General features: G+C 31.4%; 1 protein-coding gene across 3 annotated transcripts in view; it reads right to left on the reverse strand.

Moving 5' to 3' along the window:
* LOC125504238 overlaps positions 1 to 19,944 on the reverse strand; it is a 67,426-nt gene that overhangs the window by 38,358 nt on the left and 9,124 nt on the right. For 2 of the 3 annotated variants that reach the window (XM_048665934.1, XM_048665933.1), the window contains exon 2: positions 14,612 to 14,794. The exons of the other annotated variant lie outside the window; for it this stretch is intronic. In XM_048665934.1, the coding sequence (XP_048521891.1) occupies positions 14,612 to 14,683 (72 nt within the window). In that variant the 5' untranslated portion in view covers positions 14,684 to 14,794. The remainder of the gene's footprint in view (positions 1 to 14,611; positions 14,795 to 19,944) is intronic. 3 annotated transcript variants of the gene reach the window in all.

The following is a 19,944-nucleotide window of genomic DNA, read 5'->3' on the forward strand; positions in this document are numbered from 1 at the left end:
CGCATGGGTGTTGTAAAAGACCGCCGCTGAGCACCACACCTTCGTCACATAGATAAATACCCTCTGACATGACACCAATTGCGTCACAATTGAATCGGTACCATACAAAGAGTTCATATTAGCATTAGCAATAAGATATAACGTAGTTTATGACTACTTTTGGGTCCTTGACATTGGGATTTTCTTTAAGCTAGAACCTAAAGGTGTAAGCATCATATCGCTTGCAAGTTAATTGCATAAGCAGTCATTTAAAAACACTTTCCTTGCAACGTTATTAAATAATGAGAGGCCGTTTTCCTACACTGGCTGACTAATAACATCATTAATTCATATCGGATGGTATCGAATTTATAAATATGAAGCCAACCAGAGAAAATTAGAAAATCATGCGAGGGCATCAAATATCACATAAAAGGATATGCCAGCGTTATTTTCACACGCCAGATTTGTATGCCAATATGTTAAAGAGAGTACTTGCATCTTACATGTATTGTAGAGATAAGAAATTGCGAGTTTGGTAATCATGGGAGCGTGACTTTGGACAAGAAGTCAGGAACATTATTCTTTCCATCTGAAGGATATTTGATCTGAGATTATATAATTGAAGTGAAAATAATTTACCAATTGGGGCCAGTTACACCGAAATGTTTTAGTTAATTGATGCAAAGTCAATCTTCCTCGTGTATTTTTTTTTACGCAAATAAATTTTTGGTAAGGTTTTTCGATCAAGAGTTGCATCGGTTTGAAGACATAAATGCCGAAGTTCTATTGACGTCAGGCTAATAGATGAAATGTTGACTGTGAGTAATTTAAATCAAATTATACTGTGCTAAAGCAGTTAAAAAAATTAACAAACTTTACTGCATGAAAATCCTACAAATGCAGTAGCAGCTTTTGCTGCTAAATAAGCTTCTACAACTTCTGAGCAAGTTCTCAAGTCCTTAAGTAAAAAAAACCTTGAGACCGTCTACCGCAATTAAGGTGCTAAAGCTAATAAGCAGTGCAAATTAACAAATAACTGAAAACATATATTTGCTGAATTTGTAGCTGCTGTTTCCTTGACATACAAGATAGACACTTTTAAGTTGATCTGTACGCTGAACTTTGCATAGACAGCAGTAATCTGTATACTGGAAAAACATATTTTGCTCGATTTTGTTAGTGAAAAATCGTATGTTCTATAGGAGATAGTTTCCTAATTTTTGCATCAAAACATTATAATTATGAGTAGTAAGTAGTGTAAGTAAAAAATTATGTATTGGAAATGAGCAAAATAAAAATAAAAAATTGAAAGGGCGTCTTAAGAACTGTGTGTTACTATCTGTCTTATAAACTTCGTTTTTGATTACGAAACTTGTTGATAGTCTAACAAAATAGACGTTCACGGCCCAATTTGTCTTTATTTTGAAACTGGATAAATTCCGATTGCTTCAAGTGATTTGGTTTCGGTTTGAAGCGTTATTTAGTGCAATTATTGTCCGGTTTGTAAGTGATTTTGCAAAGACTTGGTGGATCAGATAAAGTTTCTACCGGGTAGCAAATGAAACAATGCAAAAATGATGAAAATTCTACATGCTCTCAGTTTGACAAAAAACATTTCAATTCATTTAAATAATTTAAAATAAACACCCTGTTTATTTAAAGAGTGGTCTTAAAAAATAAAATTTTTGTATTGAAACGCTAATTTATTTGGACCGATTACGATACGAAAACTTTGCAGTAGATTTGAGAAAAAAAATTGATAAACCACGTTGCAGGAATGAACGGAATATTTTATAGTAAACTTCACTTTAGTTGAAAGACCAGAATCACAGATTTGGAGAGAAATTCTGATTTGAATCAATTTTCATCCGATCCTGTGTGTCACATTTATCTCTTCAATTATCTATGCAGTTTTAGCTTCAACATGAGCTCTAAAACAAACTTGATTTTTGAGACTACCCTATAAATAGAAGAGTTTCCGCAAAATTCAACAACCAGTTCGACCTATTTGGTTTATCTAGAAACTTTTTGTGTTAAGATGCGAAATACCTTTTCTATGACTAACTAGGAGCATGCGAAACTTTCCGACATTTTACATTTCATCATTTGCCCTCCTGTATAAAATTTGACCTCCTGTAAAAATATTGACACACAAATGAAGCTCAATAACGCTCCGAACAGAAACCAAATCGCTTAAAGCAATCAGAATTTATCCAGTTTCAATTTGGCTGTGTAACCTTCATTTTCTTGAGCAGTTTGGAATAATATTACTGTATGATTTTGTTAATTTCGCGTCTTTATGTAAAATAAATGTATTAATTTTCAATAATTTAAATATTTTTTCCCATAACTGATGTGTAAATATGAGAATTGCAATTTCAACTGTCGAAGAAGCTCTAAAGTTTCAAAATTTGATTGCAACATCTCAAGCGACGTGGAAATAACTATCATTTCTCAAAAGAAAACACTGAATATGAAGGGCAGTGCTTTGCACCTTAAGAAAACCGAGACACTTGGAATTCTAAAGCAAAAGCATTTTTATAGAGCGTGCTGAAAACTGTCTTTCGAAATAAACAAAACTTCTATACTCAATAAAACTATGTTGTAGTGTGTGTATTTAATTCAAATAAATGAAAATTATACCCTTGAATAAAAAATATGGCTAAGTCCTTTCGACATTTATATCATCATTAACAAAGACACCACCCTCAAAAGCATCAAATAAATCAAGTCCAAGGAAGAGAGTCAAAATTTGTCGAAGAATCACGCTGACAAACAGATTTTAAAAACCGACGAGGCACAGCATTTTTACAAGCTAGGGACTAAAAGTGCATAAAAAAATTAAAATAAGTTGTGCAAACTAGTTGTCTGGTCATTTAACTGTGTGGACAACCATTTGAAAGCAATTTTAGTAAATTTGAGCCTATTTTAATTTAATTTTTGTTACTTTTCGTCTCTTGTCTGTTAACAAGGTTTAATGTCTCGTCAATCTTTACTGATCTGATTATCGACCAGATTTTTTGACAAGTTTCGACCTTTGAGCCGCTTTTTTGAACATTATTTGTTTGGTGCTCTTTTGTTGCGAAGCATCAGCAATATTTTCTTCTGGTTCATGCAATGGACGCGATAGTCTAACTTCTTTCAAAGAACATTCTTGTTCTCATTTTTGCATTTTAGCTATATTTTCTTTCTGGTTTAACCAAACAAAATCAAATTATTATGTTTTCAGCTCACTAATCTGCTAGCATTTTGAGAAACATTTTACATACATTAAGAATAAGAAATTCTCAGATTCCCTGAGAAGAAGCGAGAGACTTAAGTCAATAGTAATCGAAAAATTAAGCCTGTGTCTACACTTTATTCTTAATGAACGCTCCAATGTGATAATTCCGAAATTGAAATGTATAGCGATACAAATTTAAACCTCAAAATGAAATGAGAACTATCAAGAACGGTTGAACTGTATGCACGATTAAATTCTACTCTTGTTTTTCCTAGATCGAATTACTAAATCCTGCAGATTTCCAAGGCAACTCATAAGCTAAAGACCATTAATCGCCAACTTTCATAGATGCTGGTAGGTAGATTCTTGCATCCTTTTGCATAATAGGTAGGCAAATAATTATCGTCAGCGTCCCCATATAAATCATCGTTCAATTACTAAACTACCTAATACAACATTGCGGCTAAGTCACTCGGAAGAATGACTTTCACCTTCACCGTACCGAGTAACATCCATACAATGAGTGGGAGTGTCAATGACACAGGGACGAAAAATTATTTTTGATATGGATTTATAATGTTCCACCATGCGGGTTTGATTGGCTAGGTCAAATTCTTCGTGAATATAAAGAAACGATCGTTTAGAGCAAGCAGTAACTCGATCGGATATCTAAACTTATGAAAGGAATGCTTTTATATGCAATATGTTACAACAAGTTGGTTATAGGAGTGTAATCTTCCACTCGTAAGCATGAGAAGAATAAGAACCGATCTGTACAAGATAGTTGAACAAAGTGTTACATTTTGCAATTTAGGTTTCTGTTTGATACTCATTGTTAATAAGTCAGTCAAACGTAAATGCCCAAGAACTTGCAACTTTCATCTTTGCTGCCTTGGAACAAGCTTGTACTTTCTTGTGTAAAATTCAAAATGCTTGTCAATTTCCAAAAAAAAACATCAAATAATTACCTAATATTAAACAGCCACCAAATGTTTCTCTACTGATTCCAACACTGAATTCGAGCACTTAATACTATTGCTTTTTTGCATTTGTGAACCCCAAGAGCAACCCTTAATTTCCCATAAGGGTGAACTACATCCATCAATCTCAGCCCTTGCATCAGAAACGGAAATGATTAGCCACACTTGTCTTGATCATTTTTAAGTAGGTTCTACGGCAATTTAAGAAGCTTGCATGACTTGCACTGGGAGATTGAAAGAGCAGAGTGGAAATGTTTAAATTGGAGCTCAAAAGTGCAGAAATGATCAAAATTCGGAGCTTCATTTAGTTTCTCTTCTCCGATTTCCTATTCTAAAAAAGTTTTGATGAGAAGTCGTGACGTGACATAAACTTTACTTTTTATAGTTTCGTTCCTTGCCTACTCACGCAATGAAATAATCATTTATAAACGACTTTTGTGACTTTTTCGCCACTTTTGAATTTCAAATATTCCAATTTCGTTTTCAATTTCAAAACGCCATATGAAATTTAAATAAATTACGATCATACCGAGACAAATTGAAATATTTGTGGCATTGAAAAAAACGAATTTTAATTCTAAAAACAATATAAATATATTTGACCAGTTTCCTCTAGTATTGGCAAATGCGCAGACGTTTGGGGAGACGAGATGAACTGGGAGGAATAAAGTTAAATATAATACCACATACAGCCTCACTAGTATGCAGTATAAAATTAATCAAACATAGTAATTCCAGCTATAAACAAAAACTTATAACACTTTAAAAGCCATATTTCGACACCAAGTGCTTTGGTTATATTTTACTGGGCGATTTGTGTCGTTTAACAACATTAAAGCGTAGTTGGTAGATGACAATTTTGTGGTTGTGACAAAAGTATTGCACAAGCTCGGAGAAATGGCAGTTAAAAATGGAAATTATTATATAAAACTAATTGCCTCTGATTATGAAACGCTCTCGACGAAATGTGACAAACATGCAAAAGAAACCGCAAATATTCTTCTGTTTTAATTCACGCGGGTCCTAAAAAGTGTAAAATTTTTGTATTTTTATTTATTTCAAATTAAAAAAATATGTATATATATTTTATAGTATCTAAATTGCGTTAAGTTTCTATTAGGTTTTCACAGCGAAGCTAAAAATCTCCAAATGTTGTAACACTTGATCGCGATTGTGTATTTTGGTCATCTGTTTATCTTTAATTATTTATAAAATCCTTACTAAATAATGGTTCTTCCCACGGATTTAATTTATCAAACACATCATTTTGTATAGTAATTTAAATATGTACTTAAAGTAGTACCTCTTTAATTGAGCTTTTCAACCTAAAATTAGCTAAAAAGTTAGATTAAACAAGAAATAGAAACAGAGAACTTGGTGTTATTTTTAAGTTTAATATATTATTCTATATATGACTTTTAATATACATATATCATTTAAATTTGTCCGCTATTTACGATTAAAGTTTTTTTCGTATCTATTATGAGTCTACCAAAGTTTTGTTTAAACCCCACTTAAAAGCTCGCATATACTACTCTCCTGACAAATAAATATAAATTAAGTATTGGTTGACTCCCCGTTTGCTTGCATGGTGCACAATTGCATTAAAAATTACAATTTTTAGTGATTCCGCTACTTAAATTATGTGCTCTTCATCTGTCAGATCCATCTGTTTTCTAAATAAATCGTATGTCCACGGGAACATTTAATTTACCATCGAATTTCCCTTTTAAAATAGATTTACCATTTATGGGTATCCGGAAACAAAAGTGTAATTTAAAACTCGATACAAAGAAAACGAGTCGATAAAGCCGCGAGTGTTCTACACCCAGAAGCAATATCCATATCTTTCTGGTTGTTGCGTTTTGCATAAATATCCGGATTGTTCCGACGTTTGCAACAGGATAAATTACTTGCCAATCATAATTATCGTAGTTTAATCAGGGAAATTATTTTTTGCGGTAGGTTTAAGTGTTTGGGTGTTGATTTTGATATTTTACCTTTCCTAAATTTTTTCTGACTGACCATTTCTACTATTCTACCAACAAGCATAATGGACGACAGACTTTAACAATGGTTGATTGATTGMGATTTAATTATTTCAGTCATTGACAAAAATTATTTTTTACCTTAAGTAATCATATCTASTATATAAAGATTATATCAAATGGCAATGATTGTGAARATACTCATTCTGTAGGAAATGCGATAGAAGYCCTTTTTTTCCAAGTTGAATYTMATTAAAAATAGATTTTTTAATAAATGCAAAAGGTAGGTACTCAATAAACCACACCGTAAGTTTYTTCAACGTATTTTAATGGTAGAAATCCGAAATTGTGATATAAAGATCCCCCAAAAATGGAGTCCMCAACATTAATTATTGAGCAATAAAATAGCTGCACTCAAAATACATAAAAACCGGAAATTGTGTGGCACATGAAGTCCTAATGAAAATAAGCACAGTAGAGAATTTACATAAGCTTTGAGCTTACAAACATTGTTTTAGCAGCACTTGTCTTAAATAAGATCACAGCACGTTCCCTCTTTTGGGGGGATATTTTGTGAATAAGATGCTCGACTCAAAGAAGCAAACGAAAACATCATATGTAAATATGGTTGAAACTTTGCAACGTACCAACTTAAGCCATCTATTGAATAAGGCTCAAACTACATCAAAGCTTTACAAAGCTCCTGCTAACTGTTCACAAGTAAAAGCACGGCATGAGTGAAAGTTGAAATTCGATTATATGAAACGGAAACCTGCCTGCTCGTTAGCCGATATTGTTATTTGAAAGGAATCTGTACGTTTCGGATTAAAAAGAAACCTATAAATAAATTTGAAGAATAAACCATATTTCTTAAATACAAAAAAACATGTAGTATAAGTAATTGACTCAACTTGAAGACTTTTTTTGAAATGTAGTTTTCCTCCTACTATTTTACCTGCAAATATTAAACCGACCCTCAATTACTCTCAACAAGTATTGGAATATCTATACTGATAAATCCTTAAGGTAGAAGCTAACATTTATTTCGCAATCAAATCAAGGAAAAAAGCTTGACAAAAATTAAACTGAAGAAACTTTGCTTTTGAAACTCAGAATTTTTTAAAACACTTACTTTAATTCGATGTGGACGAAAATTCAGTAATAATAAGATGTCAGCACAGAAAGTTCAATTCTTTAAGAAAAGCCACTAAAATATGAAAAAAATGTACACCGGAGACCATTTCCAAACCACGCTCAATAACTAAATTAAAGAATTCAAAATAAACCTAAGTAAGCGCCTAGAAAAATGTGCAAACCAACAAAGGAAGTTGACAAAAAAATATATTTTTACTTTCAGCGGAATTTCTGAAATGAATGCAAGTTTTATGCCAAATTACAATTTGAAATGTCTGTTTACGTTACGACTTTATGGTTCATAAATTCAACAACAGGCCGGCGAACACTTTTAATATTCTTTTGTGTGGTACAATGGGCATGACGTGTTCGTACGTGCACAAGGTGCCAAGGTTTACTGTTTCGTTTTGCATTCTGTCCTTGAACCCACATGGTTCTCCATTGTATTTGTCGCAATATAATGCCGGTAATAAAATTGATTCCCAAAAGTGGAACGAACCAATAGCCGACCACTTACAGTTCAACTTATAAAGTGCTGGCTACTTCAATTTTTCTTTTTGCTCGTCTTTCGACGATTTTCTTGTGAACAAAAAGAATGATAATTATAAAAGATAAATTCAATAGATGGAGGAATAATAATGGATATCTATGCATCTACGAAATAAGAACGGAACACCATCCTTTTCCCCATGGGTCTAACGTGTTCAAACATGTTTTTAATTGTAGTTAAAATGAATGCGCCTAAATAAAATCATAAAATTGTTATTTATTTAGTGATATTGAATGAAGAAATGTTCCCACATTCTATTTTAGTGTATGTTGTTATAATACAAGACTTATTCAAAAGATTAAACTGGCAGACTAAAACAAATAGTTTATGAATATTGTAGTAAATTCGAGGCTTTGGTTATAACGTTCTTACACAAAACGAACTTAATTTAATTTAAACTGTGTTAAATAGAAAGAACTACGAAAACATTAATCACAAAGTGTGGAAATAGTTCCGCTTTCATTAGACGCACTCATTAAACAAAATATGGATTTCATAATATAAATAATTACTGAGTTCTTTTTCAGAATTATAAACCTCAGTTTAGCAATTCCTCCGTATTCCACAACAGACAAATTTTTTGTACGTAATTTTATGAAAATTTATATCGGTACCGGTTGAAATAAAAGACGCATTACGTAAAAATTTACGAACGCGAACAGTTTTAATTATTTAATGCTGCCTTCGCAATTGTGACAAATTTCAGTTGGAAATGCACACAAAGTTTATTGGGTTTTCATACATTCATAGTCTTCAAAAGTAAAAATTGCTAAAAAGCAAAAAAGTTTCCAGACATTTTTCCTCAGCCGCTAACACACCGTTGACCTGCTCTCCATTGATCCTCGGAAACAAAAATTAGGAGCACGTTGAAGACACATTAAAAAATATGCAAAAAGCAGAAAAATTAGTTTATAATATTATATTCTTATATTTTATATATATATATTTAATTTTTATACTATAATAAATATAAAACGTCCATAAATAAAAGCAGCAGAAACAATATATTGCTATACCACTAAAACAGTTTTTGAAGACCATTTCTAGCTGGAGTTTTTATATAAATAAATATAATAAATTAATAATAAAAATAATTAACTATGAAAAAGGGTTGTAAATACGGGATGGGATTTGGGAATGGAACCCCCGAAAAATAAACAGTATTAACAGTATTATTAAGAAAATAATAAGTATTAAGAATAATAGTCTATAAAAAGTATAAATTTATTACGATACATTTCAATGAGTCTGTATATGGAAAGAGCTTGTACTTTAAGAAATGATAATTGATGCGAAATTTTGATAGAAAAAATGGCATTTTTTTGGCAGACTTCTTCTAAAATTCTGGTTAATATTTCTTAAAGTAAATCAATACCATAAAGTTTTTAGCCAATTAATATCAATTAATTATTTGTATTTGGAAATTTGTTTGCAATATAATCGACGGAGCCAAAAACAGCAAAATTTAACTATTAAATTATATTAATGCTTTATGACTGTGAATGGTTTTTTAATTCGCATACACCTAGAAAAATGAACTAAAGAGTAAATTGCATATTTTTAACTGATGTACACCAACCACCGTGCCAAAGCTAAACCTCTATTAACAAAAATTACTGTATAGGAAACTTGGAAGTAATAAAAATCGATTAAATGTAGCCAACTAATTTTTTTAGCAGCAGACTAAGGATAGGAAAGCTGTTTTTCTAAAGTGAAAGCTTCACATCTGTATTTTACTCCTATTGTACAGTTGACCAATTGAGACCAAGAGTATTCTTGCACTTAGCGACTTCAAATTTATATGTGTTCGATTGCTTTTTCGATAATTATTATGTTTAAAGATGCAAATTTTCTTGGCACCAATGAGACAAAGACTTTTAAAATTTTATATTCTACTGCGACTTTGAAACTGCATTATGAGTAAAGTTGACTTGACTTCAGCTTAACGAATTTCACTATAAAACTAACTGGAAGTGAAAGCCAAAACGTGTCAAAATCAGAAAACTAGAAGTTTTCTAAAAGCCACATCTGTATTATTGGACACAGAAGCAGACTATACTTTTTTGAATTTGAACTGAAATCCAATTTCCCTCCTTTCTATATTATGCCACAATTATTTATAAAACCTTGTTTTCATCTCTAGTTACCAAACTTCCATCACTCTTCTGCTAATTAACAAGCAGGCAATAAATAATACATGGTAATATTATATGACATCATTCAAAGACACTAAAAGTAAAACAAACAACCGTCGTTAACAATGTTACTTCATTCTCGGTTTATTGTATTCGTATTTATAACCAGAATTTTCACCTCATGGTTTATGATGGTGGGCATAAAATGGCTCATTGCAACCAACACTTACCCATCTGATAGCAGGCACATGCTTCTGAAGGCTATAAAGATTCACACATATGGTATGCTAATGAATGTAATTCTAATTAATGGCTTATGCTAATTTTAATTTGAAAATAATAATTAGAATAATTGAAGATGTGAGGGCAAATTTGCATATGGTGCAAAGTGAAATGAACAATTGGAGCATCAAGGAGAGTTTACTTTGACACGATAATATTTGGATATAAAGCAACGACAACAAACATTCATTTATGTATCAAAGTTTTGATGGAGTAAAAAATGATAAATATTCAAAATAGATGTTAAAGCAAAGTGAAAAACAACTTAACTTAACTTAAAGCAACTGAAAAAGACCCGATCCACAATGTACAATATGTTAAAACAGTAAAACATAAAAAATAATTATTTATAGCAAAAATTGCAGTGTATATTCAGAAATTTTGAATTAATTGTAGAACATTGTTTCCTCTGGTACAAGAGTGACAAAGTACAACTTTTCAAAATTCTGCAGCTCTTATTTATTAACTTAGTCATGAATTATGCTTGTAAAATGCGTTTATTACTGAAAATTTCACATAGATGATATGAATAAGTACAACTTGAATGGATAGCTTTTATGATAATTTACATTTCAAGTAATATCTGACATAAATAAATATCTTAGGTTTCAACTTTCACACAAAGTATTCTTTACCAGTTTGAAAATCATGAAGCTTCAGTTAGTTTCGTGTATGTTTGTCTACTAAAAAGAATAAATTTATGGAAAGTTAGTTATAATTTTTTTGCTTAAAAAAATAGAATTAATGTGAAGAAAGTTGAAACTGCAGACAAGTCGATAACTAGAAGATTATTCAATGCCTTACTTACTTCTATATAGCCATCCTTAACAAAAATTAAGTGTTGTTTTGGGCCGTACAATAATATGCATTAATGCCATTTAAAACAAACGGTTTTCAAAAAAACTGTCAATCAGTATGGACTTTAAAAAGTATTTTAAAAAGTGTGTTTGTTTCACAAACGAATTAAATTATGTTGCCAAATTCCCAAAAGCAATAAACAAGACTTCAGTAAGTTAGACTCAAAAATAAACTTCAGAAATTCATTACTCGTAATATCAATTCCTGAACACATAATTCGGTTATGCAACATTACAGCGTAACTCAAGGAGTATTTTTAGCTACTTTTTGACAAATGCATATAAGCAATGTGGATTAGGCACCCAACAGAATTATTTTATTTTCGCTATTCACAAAACAAATTATTTTATATGTTTTGCTTTTGGAGTTTAACATTCCAAGTACATTGATAAATATTCATAATAAAGACGAAATAATTTGTAGGCGTTTAAAAATCTCCAATTCCAAATAAAACTGAATTTTTATAGATAACAATTCAGTATATTAAACAATGGGTTGGCAATTAAACGGAAAATATGAATTGAATGTAAATGAAACCTTACGTTGCATTCATATTCAATCAGCCTTTAGTAAGAAACTGATCAATGAGCTAACACAGTTGCTGTTTAAAACATATTTTTAAGTGGTAGAAAAGTGACTGAACTACAACACTCAAAGCAAACCCGAGCGCAAAGTACTTTTACGTTCACGAAAATGTCATTTGAATATTATCAAATGACTCATTAAGTTTATAGTCCATGAATGGCACACCTTCGGAATAATTCAGGGACTTCCTAAAATAGCATGGTAATTCATGAATATACACGCAGACTAGTCAAATCGATTCGGGATATGTGAATTAGATTAGTTACATAAAAGCAAAGTTAGAAAAAAGGGAAATCGATAAAATTAAACTCACTGTTTAGTGCGGGATTTTCAAACCAGCTACGAATACTTACTGTGAAAGTTAGAATGTGCATGAAATGTATTTTTTATTTTCAAACATGTCCTGTTCTTATTGATTCATTGATGTTTCTTGGTCAGTGATTAGTTGAAATGCAAATATTTATAAAAGTAATTCATTTAAAGTGTAGATATTATCAATTATTAAGTGGCAAAGCAAGAGAAATATTTTTTTCGCAAAATCTATGAATGCTACAAGATTTTACGAAGAGCACAAAATTGTGAATAAATGATTAGTGCATCAATCTAAAACAAATGAATTGATTTCATCCTCCAACTAAAAAGTTCTGGCAGTTTTTGTACCACGACACTCAATTCAAATTCACAGAGAGTTTCCATAAAATATATCGTACGGTTCTCCCGATATTTCAAAAAAGATAATTTTTTTTAAAGAACTTTGACCATAAACAGCAGAAGAGCAACATTTTTTTCTTAATAAAAGTTAGGTCAGACCGTCTTCCTTTGGTCCAAAGAGCTTACGGGACACACTGTATAAAGTGGCGCTTGCTCGAAAATCCAAAATATACTCATAGATTATTTAATTTCAGTCCTATACGCGGTTTGTGTTTTTGTGTGGACTTTAGCTCCAGAGTGAAGTATTTACTTTTATTTTTGACAATATCGAAAATTGTTATTAAAAAAAGTTGACCAGAACTTAGAGCTACGTCAAAACATACAATTCCATCCTGCTATAAACAACATTTTCCTTTACAATAACAACGCAAATGTAATTGCAGTTACGTAAACATTTACTTTTGTGAGAATTTCGTTATTAGTTTCTGTACGGAACAAAAAATATCGCGTTTGCAATAAACAAAAAGTATAAATGTTCGGTATCTCTAAGTAATTTGAGGCAAATATGTAAAAGAAAACGCTAGAATGTTATTATATATTTGAACTTAGTTTTTCGTTCTGATCAACTTTCTCAACAGTTCTCGATATTGCTAAAAATAATTAAGGTACATAACTCTGAAGCAAAATTCGTATGTTCTCATAAACCGCATGCACGACTTCAAAAATTACATATCTGCCGATTGTTTTTAGATTTTATAACATGCATAACTTTTTACAAAGGATAACTTTTTTTCAGTAACATTTTGATACAAAAGATTTCCATATGTTGTCAACTTAAGTAGACAACCGGCATATACAAATTCCTCTTCTATTACTTCATTAAAAAAAAAATCATTTTCTTTTAATCACTCTGCGTATCAATTAAATATTTGCATGTGTTTTCATGCAATAATTTTGTGTTTGTGCATGGAAAATAAAAAGTGAAAATCAATCATTTTTCCGCAGGAATTAACCCTACGGTCCTTTGCGTTGTATTTTTAAGGATCAAGAGAATTTTCCATTTCCCTTCAAGTTCAAGCGTCACTTAAGAGAAATGCGTTTTGCGTCCGCCCCAATTGCATATTCAAATTAATTTAATATTATTGATTTAGACCATTTTTATCACACTTGCTAAGATTGAAACTTTATATGTTTTCTAAATATTTGGAGCCTACTTCCGAAGAATTTCAATTTCCCATGTGAACTTAGAAACGTGCTAATTGGCTTATAAACCACACGCCAGCATCTTAATTTAAATTCAACACGGATTCATCCATTCTTCGAGTATTTTACGGTTGCATCATAAATTTTATTGTTCTCTTACCCAGTATCATCTGCTGAATTATAGATTTCTACGTTTTCCATTTTACTAGTCTGATCACTTACCGTTAGCCATTCTCACGTCTTCATTAAGCACCATCGTGCTATGTCTGACTTCTACCGGTAGCTTTACCACAAAAACTATTCGGGACTCGGAATAAGCACATTAAGCCGCTTACCCAGTTAATTAGTAAGTAATTAATATTTTGCTTTATTATCACGTTTTTCTACTGTATCGTGAGAATGTATTGAGTCCGTTTTTTGGTCGGATCATACGGTATTGTTTTAATATAAGCAATATCCTGTTCGACAGCGGACTAAAAACACGGTCATTTATTGCTTAGTCAGATGATTATGAGAGTAATTTAGAAGTGACAGCAAAACAACCTCAGTATATAGTTAATATATGTTTCATGCTCTATTTTAGTGTTGGTAAAAGTAACTACATTTATTTAAATTGAATTTGATGGTATCAGATTCAGAAATAAAACAATCCACTAAATCCGATACAGTTTTGTATGTGATATTCATTACATTTTTGATATCCTTCCGCAATTCGCAAAATAAACGCAGGTATTAATAATAAAGTGCGCTGGGGCACCGCAGGAATCAAGAAAGTGTTATTAATGATATGCTCGAAGTAAACCGAATACAGAAGCAGAATTAAATAATAAAATAAAAAGCGTGTGGTTACTGTGTAAAGGTAAATATGCAATATCATGTTGCCGGGTTTGCTTTCGTATTTAGCACTAATCAGATTTGCAATATGATCATTGCGTTAGCAGTGAAGACTTGCGAGCGTGTTCAGTATATTTGCAGCTTTCATTGAAAATCGGACACATTTTTAACACAACAATCATTTAATAACATTTAAGATTACATACCTGTGATTTGCCAAGTTCCAGCCTGATTTTGGTGTATTTCTTCATAACCACTCTCCAAACTACATAAGCCATGATGCGTGATATATCCAAACATTACAAAATGGTACCAAAAAATTTTACACTGAGTCTTTCACTGTAACTGTTCTTTATGAGAGGAAACTTTTCAACTTGAATCGTGTAGTACTGAAAAAATGAAATAAACGTGCTAAAGATAGTGGTGAAGCATTAAAAACCCATTGTACATGGTGTTTCTTAATAGCAGGTCCATAGTTTGGAGGATTTATCGCCAAAAATTCAAAAACCAAAGTTTGCCTCAACGTAAAATTTTGGTTTTTGAAATTTAAATTTTATATAGCTGATTAAATCAGCTGTATAAAATTGTATACATGTTTTTTGTAGACAAACCACAAGTTTTTAAGCGTTTTCCGAATAATTTTGTACAGCAATTTATTTTTTTAATATTGCAAACCTTGCGATAGCTGAAATGAGTTCGTTTAGATGAATTTTACTTCATATTTCAAACGTTTTCAAGCTTCAAAAAACCCTAAATTTTTCTGCAGAAATAGGTTATTTTTCTAATACGCATAGAAAATTTTTTTCAGGACCGCAAATAGGTTACGCATCTGAATAAGAACTAGAATGTAACTGCTTAAATTTAATTTAAATTAATATGAACAGTATAAAAAAAGATCCAAATATTCAAACCAAAAACTGTAGTATACATTTCCGCTATAAAAGCTGAGAATTTTTGGCAAAAAATTAAAATTTTGCGACCATTGCTGGAAACTGATCGGGTTTTCGGACATTGAGTCAGTGGTGGAAATTAATTTATTTCTGACGTTTCGCAAGCACGAGTCGCCTGCATCCTCAGACACGATTGACTCGAAATATTCCCTAAACTAATGTCAAATGACTCATAATTTCAGCGAAAGTTTTAAGAAAGATGTAAGGCACTGTGTGTGTTGGAAGTCTGGAACAATTTATTTTTTACAATGGCTTGAAAGCCCAAAAACCTTACCTGATTCACTTATTCTGCCATATTATTAAGAAATGCTTTCGTTTTTTTAAGTTTTCTAAAATGTAAATTGTTTGTAACTACTTAAATAGGACTAAAATGTTTATGCTACCTCTAATTCTCCCAAAAGTATAAACTAATAGATTGTTAGTATGTGATAGATTTTAATAATTGGAGAAAAACCACCAACAAATAAATCGAGAAAATAAACATTTTCCATCAACAGTGGACACCTCTGACTTCAGGTTTAACACCTTACGACTTTTAAGTTGGATAATTTTAGTTTCATTTTAACCAAGATGATTATTTTCCAAACAAGGCCATAAGACGTTCGCACACACTATTGTTTTTGAAATAATACTGTATACATTAAAAATATTTTGTTTGGAAAATTGAAAACAAGTCTCTTCATTACAGTAATCTGAAGCAGCCGAATCTGTAAAAATGCAATATATTTTAATATTAAGGAATATTTTTTACTTTTAATTTTTCTTAATGGGCACCGAAAAATGTATACTTGCTGGTAATTCTACATGCTACAAGATGGTTTCAAGCACTCAAAAAATAAATTGTTGTTAAAACGCGCTTGATCAATAACATAAACATTGTAACTTAATTTAACAAAATCATTTCTTATTTTCTTGTAAACAAATAACCTTAAACGATCAACATTAATGCTAGTATATCGTAAAGCCCCATTTCAAACCGACAAAAAAGTCGCGAGAATCGTTTAATTCGATATAATATAGTCCAAAGAAAATTAATATTCAATTTCAAATCTTTTTCTGGCTTCATGTCTAAGTAAAAATTAAAACACCATAATTCCAACCACGTTAAGCTATGCTAACTACCGTTTTACGATACCAAAAAAATTTTTCTCATGTCTGCAAATAGCGGACGTATTCTGAGAAAATTAATCTCTGATTTCAATTTCAGCAGCGGATCGTCCAATTTAATGGATATAAAAATGGGCAAAAAGTTTCTATGTAGGTACAGGCAATGGAGCAAAGCACGTTTTTAGTGTGCCATGCAGGTAATGTAAATATTTGTTTTGGTAAACATGGCCTACTTATTGTCAATGATGAGATTTTTCAGTTCGAAATGTGGGTAAAAATATCGACCTGTGTGGCAATAAATAGCCATGAATGGGCTCCTCCGAGCTCTAGTTGCAATCACAACCTACCAGCAGTAGTTATTGTGATTGTAATTAAGTAAAATTCTAGAATCATGCCTACGTATGAGTGCAAATGTGAAGTATCTTCACATCTTGCTTAATGCGTTCCAGATAACAAAGCTCAGTAAATATTTGCTCTTTATGCTGTATTTGGAGAATGCATGGTGTGTTAATTCACACAGAGATTTTCAGGTCAGTTGTAACGTCTTACTTGAGAAGGCAAATATGAATTCCAAACGAGCAAATTAGCAAAACAAGAGCATTATTCAATTAAGTTTTAATTAAGTAATAATAGCAAGTTTACCAAATAAAAATTTCGACAACAAAAGAAAACAACGAAGTTTAAATTGGCACAGCCCAACTGCAATTTGCACTTTTTGAAATTTGCTTATGATGCGAAATCGTTCATCACCTGATGGTCTGTTAAGCAATCACAGCCCGTTAGAGTATGTAGTAATCGTTAATGTTTAGGTGCAGTTTTGTTACTGACCTTAAATATTGATGTATTTCATGTAATTCGCTAATGAAATAGTCAACAATCGAAACCTATTTAGCTTCTTCAATTAATTTTGCTTCTAGGAATGTTTCCATTCAGTCATTATGTGCCACATGTGCTGTGTCAGATTACACAGCAAATTTATTAGAAGAGCGTAAACATAAATAAAAGAAAAGGCAGCCCACAATGCAAGAAATGTTCAAACAGATACCTGCAAAGATTTGTTGATTTTCGGCAAAGAGTGTTTAAAAATAACGCGAATGGAATGGAAGTGAGCACTTTACCCTCAGAACAATGCAAAAAAGAATGTTGGATCTCACAGTTAATGGATGAAAACATTATATTTGCGAAATAAACTAATAATACCGGTCGCTGCCTGGTAATTGACTAGAAGCAAAAGGAAGCATTGAAACAGTCCATTGTATTTTCGCAAGTAAATTGGCGGCATGGCATGTATAGCTGAAATTCCAAAAGTACATTTATGATTTGTCTATAGAAAATGTTTCGTTAGTGGCTAGCTGAGCAGGTAAAGTGTTATATCAGTGCAAAATTTGTTTCTTGCGCCAAAAGAATTTTTACAAAATATCTAAAAATTTATCAAATTATTTGCTTTTTTCAATGGTTTTCTCGTCCGAACGGTAAATTCTATTTTTTGAGAAAACCATCTCTTGAAACGAGTATTCTGAATACAAATTTATCAGAAGTAATTAAAAATGGCAACCTGCTTTTTTCTTCGGGTGTAGGAAGAATAAATTGTTTTTTTTTGTTAATTAAATTTTTTTTGTGAAAGGTAGCGCGCAAATTGAGTATTTTGAAAACGACCTTCTCATCAGGTACAATAAAATATTATTTCCTCTGGTTTTACAAGAGGACAAGGAGAAATTGGTTACTGGTACTTCAAAGTTTCATTACCTGCTCAAGTGCATATTCCACAAATTTTCCAAGTTTCTTGTAAATCAATCAAAACAAATGTATTAACATTTTTAAACTAATTTACCCATGCATTATTTACTTAAGATTGGATTTGAAGATCGAACGTTTTCCTTCACTATTTAGTCGTTTGCTGCTTTCGAATAATGGATGTCCCAGTAAAAAATAATTTCTGTCAAATAGTTTTACACTTTTTTCTGTTTTTGCAATTTTGGTAGTTTATAACTCTATGAATGTATGAATGTCTGCAGTTTATTCAAGTTAAATAAAGGCGCCATTTACTTATTCCTTCAGTTACTTATTGGGATTATGATTGGATATCATTCAATGCATTTCCAAAATATTACCTACTTACTGCTACGCCCACTGTTCTGATTTCACCTTCATTGCTTTTTTTTTTCAGTTAAAACAATCGTCTTCAAAGGTCTCATAGGCAGTAAGAGATTATTAAAATGTTATGGAATATATTTTTAACTCGCAATTCAAGCAAATATTTTCGAACAAGTAGGTACCTACCTACTCGAAAAATAGGAAATTTAGGCTAAACAATCAGACCCATAATTTTCCAGTTAAAAATTTTCCTTGTAAAACCTGTAAAACCCCAGATATCAAAACCTACGAATTTGCGAATAAGGCAAATTAAGCAAACTAGCCAAAATCTGTTAGACATAATCAATAAGTAAAATTAGCCACCTTAAGGGGACAACCCTGTACATCCCATGTAGCATTCTTTAATACATAGAGGTAATCAGCGTTTGAATCAAAAAAAATTACAAAATAGTTTTTAAAGGCAATAAAATAAGTGGAAACGTTCATACACAGATATACCCATAAACATTTTCCGATATAAAACAAGTAACAGATGGAACCAAAAAACAATTTTTTTTTCAATTTCAATAACTTCAACCCCTTATACCGTCGTAATAAAGGGTTTGCGAGCTATTTACGTGAAGTTTTTCGCTAATCTTGTGAGCTCTCACCTACTGATTTTTTTGTTACACAAATTAATCGCGTTGTATATACCAATACGTGTGTTCAATCTCAAAAAAATGAACAAAATCACATTAATAATCCGTGATCCGTTCCAGATTAAACGTTCATCGAAAAAAAGCGTTTGGAAAAACTCACATTTGATAGCGTTATGAAGTACTATTTTAGCGCTGCCAACATTGCATCGTTGCATCAGCAACTTTGCATCAAATATGTGACCTAAAGTGGATTTTTGAAATTCTTCTCTTTAAAAGATATTGCTGTACATCGATTTACACCCAAATATTCTTGGAACCAGACATGACCATGTTATCTATTTGTATTTTTAGTTCAAATTATTCCAAAGTGATTTTTTGAATGTTTGCTTTTGGTTACACTGTTCTGTTAATATTATTTAAGATGAATAGAGCTTGATAAAAAATGTACCTAAAAATATGGATATTTAGTAGTAATAGTCAATAAGGCTTAAATATACAAATTAGAATAAGTTATTATCATCGCGAGTTGGGAGGTAAAATACTGTATTCTAGTTTCAATGATCTTACTGATTTCCCGTGCTACATTTTGTAAAACTTAGTACTTACTTAGATGTTTTCTTTAAACGCGTTTTTCAAAAATTGCCTAATTGAAAAAATCCGTAATAATGCTTCGTCATTCGATCGAAGAGCTACTAACATTAAAATGTATGCGTATATATTCATAATTTCAGTTAATAACCAAAAAGCACT

The sequence above is a fragment of the Dendroctonus ponderosae genome, unplaced genomic scaffold, assembly GCF_020466585.1.
Source record: "Dendroctonus ponderosae isolate FM_Combo_2020 unplaced genomic scaffold, Dpon_F_20191213v2 Dpon_F_20191213_4, whole genome shotgun sequence".
Taxonomy (NCBI): Eukaryota; Metazoa; Arthropoda; class Insecta; order Coleoptera; family Curculionidae; genus Dendroctonus; species Dendroctonus ponderosae.